At 35.5% G+C, this 10,515-nt stretch overlaps 2 protein-coding genes and 1 long non-coding RNA gene across 3 annotated transcripts; all 3 read right to left on the bottom strand.

Annotated features, from left to right (window-relative positions):
• Positions 1-2,795: 2,795 nt before the first annotated feature.
• On the bottom strand, positions 2,796-4,756 carry LOC125198084 (protein PHLOEM PROTEIN 2-LIKE A10-like). The gene is made up of 2 exons (XM_048096531.1): positions 4,655-4,756; positions 2,796-4,316 (listed from the first exon to the last, which is right to left on the bottom strand). Exon 2 carries the CDS (start codon positions 4,310-4,312, stop codon positions 3,095-3,097), a length of 1,218 nt encoding a protein of 405 aa, XP_047952488.1. The 5' UTR covers positions 4,313-4,316; positions 4,655-4,756; the 3' UTR covers positions 2,796-3,094.
• Positions 4,757-7,075: 2,319 nt separating this feature from the next.
• Positions 7,076-7,880, bottom strand: LOC125198093. The gene is made up of 3 exons (XM_048096533.1): positions 7,814-7,880; positions 7,396-7,622; positions 7,076-7,354 (listed from the first exon to the last, which is right to left on the bottom strand). Exons 1-3 carry the CDS (start codon positions 7,878-7,880, stop codon positions 7,076-7,078), a joined length of 573 nt encoding a protein of 190 aa, XP_047952490.1.
• A 762-nt stretch (positions 7,881-8,642) lies between these two features.
• Positions 8,643-10,252, bottom strand: LOC125198086. Its single transcript, XR_007172346.1, has 3 exons — positions 10,243-10,252; positions 10,066-10,133; positions 8,643-8,761 (listed from the first exon to the last, which is right to left on the bottom strand). It is a non-coding gene; the product is annotated as an uncharacterized LOC125198086 (long non-coding RNA).
• Positions 10,253-10,515: the final 263 nt, after the last annotated feature.

The following is a 10,515-nucleotide window of genomic DNA, read 5'->3' as shown; positions in this document are numbered from 1 at the left end:
AATTTATTTTTCATAATTTTAGTTATCTTTTTCCAAAACAACACCAATATGTAGTACTGCTAAACAATATATAAATGTAATTATAAGAAAAAGAGACATATAAACATTATGTCAAAAAGACATTTCACATAAGAAAAATAAATAATTTATTAAAATCTGTATAACAGTTTAAGTAATTATGGTCATACATATGTGGTGTATTTATTTCATTTGGTCACACAAAGAAAGACATACAAAAGTAGTAAATTATTATTAAATGTAAATTCAGAAATGTGGTAAATTATATATATGATAGATAGCCAAAATACTCTATTGACAAATTGGGAAAAAGTCATTAGTTTTATTAAGAAAGAAGCTTTTTATTGAGATTTATAATCTTATAATGATTTGAATTCCCAACTTATTAGTTGACAAGATAATTTTTAGCAACTAAATTATATTTCATCATTGCTAGAATAACAAAAATAGCACGTTCATATCGCTTTTCGTTCATTTCTGCCGTGAACCGCCATAATAAAAGCATGCGAAGCAGCTAGAAGCACTCTTATTCACGGATGAATTGGGAAGGTGTGAAAAGATAAATTCCTTTTATTCGAGGAGTAGTGTGATTGGAAGGACCTCTTTTGCTTCTTTATAATGTTGTTATCAAATCCTAATAACAAAAGAAAGATAATTCCTATCAAGTTCCTATAAGAAAATTACAAAAGAAAAACAAAAAAGATAATTTATAAATATTCAAACACAACGAAAAAGATCGTCACCGGCGTCGAAAGACAGAGGCGATGCAACGATTGTCAATGGCACTGACGAAAAGCGTAAGCAAACCCTGACCCAAAGGATTGAGGTGGAGTTGCCACACCATGAGTAGGCAACATTGACCACAACCTAAAATTCAATAGAACTTTCCGATCCTCATGGGCGAGCGGTGGAGTCCTTCAACCCCCCGGGCAACGTGGAGCCGCAATTATGTGTAAGCAAAACATTCATACACTCGGGGTTTGACTACTAGATTACACTGCAATCGTACACTAAATGATTGATAAACAGAAAAATATGGCAGCTAACATTTATAGAATCCATAACAAAAGGTTGATGTTGCATAATTCACCTTATTAGTCATCTATACAATATATAAAAGGAGAGTTTTGGAAGTATTCACAAGATTGCCATTATGAAATTTTTGTAATATTGATAAAAAAAAAATTATTACTGAAAAAAAATATATTTTATCAGTAATATGTTTGATACTACTCGGAATCATGGAGCAGTTCTGGATTAGTGGAGTGGTGGATGGAACTACTTCTGATCCAGTCAAACTTGAGGTCATTCCCATAAATCTATAATTGAAATGCTATGGGCAGAACAGGTTTTGCTTTAGAAAAATCCGTTAGAAATTCCTTTTTGCTCTGCGTGTGTGCTTTCAACTTTAAAATCATATATGGGTATGTATCACCCTTATCTTTTTTCCTTGAATACCAACAACCTCCTGTATGTGGCCTAATACAATGAAATGGTTTTTCCATGTAGTCGTGTGGAATCCATGGGAGAAGAAGTCGAAAGCGATGGCAGATTTTGACGACGAAGAATATAAGCAGATGCCATGTGTGAATGCAGCAGCAATAGAGAAGAACATCACCCTGAAACCAGCAGAGGAGTGGACGGGTAGAGTCGAGCTTGCAGCTGTGCCTTCAAGCTTCTGCTGCGACGAACTTGAACCTCATCTCGACTACTTTTGGTGTTTTGTTTCAAGTGAATTATGTGTGTAGTGTTGAGGTTTTTGAGCCGTCGGGGTTGGAACTTGGCGATATGCCAAGGCCTTTGATAATTTCTATCTTTCAAGTTAAAGTACTGGATTGAGTATGTTATCAATTATGTAAAGTAAATGGACCATTTATAAATTATGTATAGTGCATAAGAAGTGTGCAATCTTTTGTCTTTTATGAGTTTTTCATTGCATCTCTTCGGCCTTGGGAATCCCTACTAAAACTAAAGAATGGTATGGCATATTTTTTGATGCTCATAAATCACGTCGAATATGTACATTTTCCTATTCCATATGATCATAGCAAGCTTATGGAAGACTGCTTCCAAAGGTTTTAATTCTGATTTGTAAGTCAGGTGCACTCGATTTGGACGTGAGATAGAAGACTACAACCAGGTTTGGAACTATTACGTATTGGAAAATCAGCTTAGTTTTCCTTTTATGTTGTAGTGATTTATGGTTTTTCAATGACATAATGGTTGATAGGTAGCATTAAAATGAGAGGCTCAATCTTGGTCTTGATTCCCTGTCAATTTTCTTCTACATCTACATGTTTGCAGTACTTGATGTAATTGTTATAAATTGATAAACAGTGATGCTATTGAAACTATTAGATGAGTGCAACCGGTGTATGTCATAGTTAAGAAGGTGAAGTGGAGCTGTAACAATAACAAGAAGAATAATTAGTAACAGAACTTTTGTTTTATCTTTTAGCTATTTTTCTTTAGACTAATGTGGTGACAAACGAGTTATTTTAAAGTGAATGTAGTGTATAAATAAGTTTTAAAAATAATGAGTAATTATTCATTATGTTTCAAATATATTATGCTTATTTGTATAGATTTTTTATTCTCATATAACTAAAATTATTAATCATATTATTTATTGTTAATATTAATCCTAATTTTATTTAATTAATTTAAAATTGAATACTAATGCGTTAAAAATATATTAATGAGACGTGATACTAGTTGTAGGTAAAAGGGGAAAATCATCATCAAATCTCTAAATCAATGTTTACTATATCTAGAAATAAGCATAAGTGGTCATCAAATATTTCTGTACAAATTCATGTCCACTGACAGTATAAGGCACTTCAAATTGTAAAAAAAATATATTCTACACTGTAAATATAATAGACGAATTTATAAAACTTGTAAATAAGTAGTATGAATTTTCACCATGTAGCCAAGAACTAGTATATAGAATTGCTTTCACCCACAGCCAATATGTAAAACAAGAAGTTCCTTGAGTTCTTGAGGATCTGAGACCATGTATGCAGAGACGTGGGAGGAGATAAGACGTTGGAGATGATAGACGAACGCGGTCACATTAAGCAGCCACCAATGCCCTACTGCTGCCTATGATATGCAGAAACAATGAGAGACAAATGGTGAGGATAATGGTGGATTTGGCCCCAACGTATCTCACAACTTCGTATCCTCGTTCCACAACCTTTTCATGAACCACGTTCGCACTCTTTTTCAAGGCCTCGGATGCTTTCCACAAGAAAAACTCAATGACAGATCGGACTGTCTCAAATGTCACTCTCCCGGTGACATCAAGCACAAACTTTCTATTGCTCGGTACAGCCAGTGTTGATGAAACGCTACTGACCCATCCGTTACTCTGAAGATCAACAGAACCATTCCCATTCTTTCTAGAATGAGTCTCTGCTTCAAATCCTATCTTGTTTCCGAAGCTTGGAGCTTCACTCGATTCCTTCTTCGGAGAAGCTGTCAGCACTTGGTGAGAGGTCTTTACAAGAGTTTCGACAGCCCCATTACAAAGGGAGACGAAGAACTCAGTCATCTTAGTATGATGCTTAGGATTAGTCAAGCCCGAGAACATCTCATTATAGACATTGACATCCATGGTTTTGTCGAGGTAAACTGTAACAGCAGAGCTAACGAAATTCTTGATGCAATCAGCAACCAACACTCTGCATTTATCATCCGACACCACACTTAACCACGATGAGGAACTCGACTTCTCATGGATCACACCCGAGTGGCCATTCTCACTACTAGCATAGAATCCCAACACCATATTCCTAGCAAAGCTACCAACAACAACCGAGACAAATCCTGCACCAGCATCCGACATCACCTTATCGACAAGCCTATCAGAAAAGCTCGGATCACCATCTCCTTGAACGTTACTCGCGCTATTCTCTACCCTATAACCCCTCAAAACGCCTACTGTCATCGACTGGCAAAGACGAGCTACTGACTCAGAAAACTCAGCAGAGCGAGCAATCTTCGACAACTGCTTCAAACTATTGGGGATTTCATCCGAATCAGACTCCAAAAACTCCTTCAAATCCCTAGACACCACTGTCATCATCTCCGCGGAATCAGAAACCATTTCAGCCACTGAAATTAGGGATCCTAAAAACTTCAAGATTCTCTTTCTCTTCCTAGCTACAGACGGCATGTGATACACCCTATACACACCGTAGCTCGAAACCCCAACCAATCCCACCACGACCAACCATTTCCTCTTCCTTCTAGTGAAATCAAAACCCCTTTTCACCAACTCACTATCCATAGAGCTTCAAAAGAACAAAAAAACAACCTAAATTGAAGAAGTCGAAACAAACTAGATATGAATTGAACCCCAGAGCTCACCGAAATTCAAACCCCGGGGTCCAATAAGAAAGAAACCGAGCTCTTCGCCTCAATCGAAAAATCAGGATAAAAATTGCAAATACCAAGAACCCTCGCCCTCGGTACTTGCTAAACTCTGATTGGTCTAATGATTACTCAGAGAAAACCCCCCAAAATTGCAACTTGACAGTATATGTCCCCTTTTTTCACACGTAATCGATACCTCGACGCTATGTATTAACCGAATACATGAGAAATCGGGATGGGTTTTGATCATACGTACCTTGGGGGATGAGTCGTCGGAGAGAGAGAGGGGGAGAAATTGTGCTAGTCAAAACTGTGGTGCATATAAAATAGGGAAGGGGGAAAGAGAGGGAAAATCAATGGGAAAAGGGGAGGAATTTTAATTCTAGGGATTCAGATGGAAAGATTGGCATATTTGTTGTGTGTTTGTGAAAATGAGAGATTGGTGACTTAGCAATATCCATAGCTTGGATTCTTGTATGGTTGATGAAAATTGGCACGTGCTTCTGCGACCATGATCACGTGATTTCTTTTTTTCTTTCTTCTGAATATAGCTAAATAATCGTCTGTCTCATAGATTTGTATGTATGTATGTATTGGTTATTTAGATGTGGTATTCCAATTTTCAATAATAGAATGTGGTTGTATACTTTATCACAAATGAATAATGTACATACATATTGTTGAATTAGATAATATGAGAGGAATGAATATATTTCGTTACTTATAATTTGTTATACGGTATTGTCCACTTTAATAAAGGGGATGAAACTATAAATCTCCAAATGATCATTCTTCTTCAAGTATGATTTGTTATGTGTAGAAAGTATGCTTAGATTTTTACATGGTGTATTTTATTTTTTGTGCAAATTTTCTCGTGATTTATGAACATATACCATTAGAAATTTGTTTACATACTCTGATACTCATGAATTTAAAATTTAAATAGTTGAGTACAAAATTATCTTTAAATTGTTTTAAGGTATTTTATTAGAGAGTGTGTACACTCAAATGAACTGGTCTCAACAATTCGAAACATGTTTTAAGTGCGGATTTTGCATTATTACATAAATAAATAAAAGTTTGTGCTATGTTACGTGAAAGACTTCTTTCAGCGTACGCTATCGTGGTTACTTTCATGGAAAAAAATTAAGATTTTAATCTAAATATGGTCCTTTTGAATTGGATCTTATTCTAATGCTTATCCCTAATCCAAAATCAAGACTAAATCTCCACCCTTGGATTTTAAAATGAGTGGATGAGATTAAAGCTCACAAATCTCAATAAATAGTAGACAAAATATCAACAAAAGGGTAATATCGTCATTATGTTATCATATGATAATTTTCGTGAATGTTTTTTTATATCAACATTGTATATTACAAATATCAACAATATGATATAAGAATATCAACATTAGTACAAGAAAATATCAACACATATTTATTGAGATTTTTACAAGATTTTTTTGATGTATTTGTTGATAAAAATCTGGGTATCAACATTTACGAAAACTAAAATAAAAAATATCAAATTTCATCATCCGAACGTCAATAAACATATGCAATTGGGATCTCGTTGAAATCCTTAATAAATTAACTTTAATTTGATATATTTTTTGAGAAAAAATAATTTAAATTGAGAGAGTTACGTAAATTTAAAGATTTGAGATGATTTGACTACATATAGGATTTGACATTAATACCCTTTTAATTTAATTAATAATTATTTAAATTTAAAATATATTACACTTGCATTATATTTACCACAAGATCTTCTAATCTAATGGTTGAAAATTGGTCTCAATTTAGGATTGATAATTAGTTAGCAATTGATTACGTCCCTCCGAATTAAATGAATAGTAGTAATTAATTTGTACGGCTTCGTTTATTTACTATAAACACCAACTATTCTTCCACACAACAAAATAGGACTAACAAAAACAACTATAAGACAAAATCAAAGCTATGCTATTTAAAATAAAAGTTGTTTTAGGGATTTAATTGACATAGTTTCTAAAACTAGCTGATAATTTCTATATAGCATGCGGTTGGTAGAATATTGAATATTACAACCAACCACAACCTATAACATTAACTTGGGGGTTGTTGTGAAGAAAATATTCACATCAATTTACCACAGACCAAACTCAGTCAAACATTTACTATGTTTTTTTGCATTTCCTTGTCATATGTACATCCAAACAGCTGTAGTTTGAAATCTTACATTTGAATCTATAGTTGTCTAACAACAAATACAAAGGCTAAACCAAAAACTGCTGGCTTCAGCTTTTCAAGATATCAAGTACCATAAATAAGAATAAGGGCGTTCCTGCTCGCTGCTTTTAGTGATCATACAATATACTAAATCCATGATATCATCGAATATTTACCTCCGCTATAATCTCATCGCGTGCAGCGAACTTTAGCAGCTAGGGTTCAAGGATGGTCTTACCAGAAGTGTAGTAAATTGTGCACAACCAAGCATGATCAAGTGACTCACGATTCCTTCAATCTCGAAAACCAGTATACGAGTGATCCACAACCGACTCGTGACTCCTTCAATCTGGAAAACCAGCTGAATACGAGTGCTACGTGTGTGGACTGAGAAAGGCCAGCACAAATTCCACTTATGCCCTCCCGAGAGATGCTCTCTAGAGCGATCTCCCTGGCAGATTGACTCATGGAGTTTTGGTTGTTCTATTCCTTTCAGCTGTAGTTGTTTTGTATTTATATGGTACAGTGGAGTCTAAATCGTCTTCTAAATCACTAAATGATATATCATCTTCGTTCAAATTAAGTGAGGTGCCAGTATACCCAATTAAGTCCGAGTCATCTTTAAGCCAGTCATCATCATCATCATCGTCATCATTAACAACAACAGCCACAACTGGCACAGGAATTTCTACGGAAGAACCCACAACAATCTCCTTATCCCGAAGTATGGCTGGTGGATCTTCCTTGATAACAGACTTGTCAACAAACTGAATTTGTCGAGTACGTGCTTCTCAATCTCATGCTCAGTGGTCATTTGATGCGTTGAAGATTCAGAAACTGACCTCCAGTCTGTCTCATTTCCATACTGGACATCATCATAAGTGCAGACAATATTTTCACGGGGTGAGTCCGTGCCACCTTTGGATTGGAAACTACTTATTCCGGACCAATAGGAGTCCCCTTTAGTTTGTTTTTGTAGCTCATGTATCCACATGGCCCTAGCTTGCCAAGCTGCAAATGAATAAAAAAGTTAGGCAAACTAATTGCATTCAATTATTCGTTTATATAGCAGATGTTTTGATTTATCTGCAACAACATTAAGCCAGCCAGTAGAACTCTGACACTCTTTAACAACAAAAACCAACTTTGACTTCCAAAATTAATGAGATTTGTAGGAAGAATAGAAAAGAGAAAGTGAAAACGTGTGACAGGTAAGCTATCTGCTTCGATTGAATACCGGCAGTACATTAAGGGGCATTCGGTTGCCATGATTACTTGTGATTAAATGTCATGACTAATCTTATCACTGGCTTGGTTGCGTTTTTTCAAAAGTTTGGCCCGTGACAATGTATCTTGGCCCGCCTCCATAATGGCAAGATTGGATTGCATATCAATCTCACCTTCACCCTATGACTAATTTAATCCTAGACAAATCCTATTGTGACTTATCCAATAGTGAATCTCACTATTTTATTATCTAACGAACCGAACGCCACCTAAGAAGACAATCATTTAAGATGCCATGCTCATTTTGTGAAGTCCATTTTTAATCCAGTAATGTTTTGTGCGTCTGTAATATTCTAACATCAAAGTTCTAACAATTGGGTCACGTAACCAACTACACCATGATCACCATCAGTCTCTTATTAAATAACATCAAAGTTACTGATGGTACCTATGCATACTTGGATATGTGTGTGTTGTGAGGGGGGTGGGGGGGTAGGGTTAGAGGCGTGCCTAGTACCTATTTATTACTACTACACAAGAAGCACTCTATTGATTATCCCAAAAATGATAACCATGGAACCTAACTAAATGAAACATAGAACCACTGTATCTAAACATTCTGTAGGTCAGGTCATTGAGTTAAAATCTGGGTCAAAACATCTTGCAATTTGTCGAAAAAATCAAAGTACTGATATCTGGATATGTTAATCTCTCTATTCATTAGTAACAACCAACCTGTGGCGAAGACAGCAGGTTACCATCGTGTTTATTCAACCTTGAGTGTAGAAGAACGAAATAGACCATCCAAAAGTAGCCCACACCCATATGGACTGGACAAAGTTCAAATCTGAGAGCTGCTAATCTTGGCGCTAAATGTTCAATTGCCAACAAATGCTTGTACTGGGCCTCGGATACATCAAAATCTGTGAAAGATGAAAAGAGATATCATAATTAGATTAGATAGCCCATCAACGTATAAATTTATGAATATATTAACATTTAGGATAATATTATGCACATTATAATAGCTGTAGTTGCAATCGCTGACTAAACATAATCAACAATTCCTTCCAGCTCAAAATAGGAAATAATCAGTAGCAACCACTGAATGATACAAGTCATGTATCCATGTGTGCAAGCATTCATATAATCACCCTTTAACCACTATTCTTTTCAGGGACACACTCATCGAAAGATTATGTCGCATGAGAACATATACAGACCTTCTACACTATAGTATTGAGAAACGGATAAAAGGTGCCAACATTTTACAAACGTGATTTCATTATATGAGTTTACAAGCAAAAGACTCAAAATCTTCTGAAATGAGTTCTCTGCTTATACTGCAAAAAATGAACACAAACAAAATATATACTATTATATTAAAATATTAAGGAAAATATTGTTCTTTCTAAAGGAAAGTTGAAGGTAAAGTTTCACAGAGGTCCTGAATAGCGACCACAAAAATGAATATCTTGGAACAAGAAAGCGCTGAAAAATAATTATACTAGAATTTTTGGAGCAAAAATGGAAGCATCTTTTAAAGGAGAAAGTCTACTTGCTATTATGTAGAATGAGTTTTTCATTCAGACCGTCGAAGACCATTTATACAAATTATAATGGACTTCTTCTCCCTGGAGATAAATGAAGATCAGCCAAACCCTCTACCAAAATTCACAGAGTTGAGCACATAAATGGTTCATTTTTGTACTAGCATGCAAATGACCAGCAAACCAAGTAACCAACAGCCAGATTGGCTTCAAAACGATCAAGAACATGCTCTAATATAGTCACCTTAGCTACGATGATATGAAACAGCTCAGTCAGAAGTATGTGGTTTTGCAGATTGACACTAACGTTTACTCAACAAAGATAGATCCATATATTTAAAGTCATCTAGATAATCAACTTACTACTCTATAATGTACGTGACAATCCCTGAGGGAGTCACAAGTCATCAAAATCTTCTATTTATTTACTGTATGTATCATCCCTAGTTCAGGTTCAGTGCTACAAGGTAAACTCAATAAACCGAGCTTGCTCCATATTTGTCTTTGCCTGTGCATTCTCTTCTAAAAGATCAAACCTTTTTACAAAGATAAATTCATAAGCTACATGAATGATAGTAACTTCTAATAGTTCTTGGCTTGAATAGCTGAAGGGAAACAAAGGACATTTCTTCCAAATGTTTCGAAATGATTACTAACAACTCCTCAAAATAGTTTACCAGATTATACAGCATTCACAGGTAGTCCAACTTTCTCATTCTATCAGCCATCCACAATCAATTCAATTCTACACGAAGTCATAGCAAAAGCCAAAAACAGAGTCAGACCAAACAATGACGGAAAGCTCAAACTGAAGTCAATCAAATTTGATAATCCACAAAACTAAGTTTCTTTACCATCAAACTCTCTTCCTCTATTGGGAAATCCAACCAAGTTTCTGGATGATGCGCGATGTTCCTCGCAAAGGCCAATACTTCCTCAGTAATCCCTACTGCATCCTCAAATGAAATGCATCGTCATCCTTCGATGGAGAAAATTCCGCAGATTCCCCAATCCACCAGACCCTCTCTCATCATACTCCGACAATTCTTCTTTTTGTTCCTCCTCATCGTCAGCATTGACCGTACCTGCCGGATCAGATTCCGATCGTACGCTCGATCTATTGACGA

Source organism: Salvia hispanica, unplaced genomic scaffold, assembly GCF_023119035.1.
Source record: "Salvia hispanica cultivar TCC Black 2014 unplaced genomic scaffold, UniMelb_Shisp_WGS_1.0 HiC_scaffold_1199, whole genome shotgun sequence".
Taxonomy (NCBI): Eukaryota; Viridiplantae; Streptophyta; class Magnoliopsida; order Lamiales; family Lamiaceae; genus Salvia; species Salvia hispanica.
This window is presented reverse-complemented; position numbering and strand designations above follow the sequence as displayed.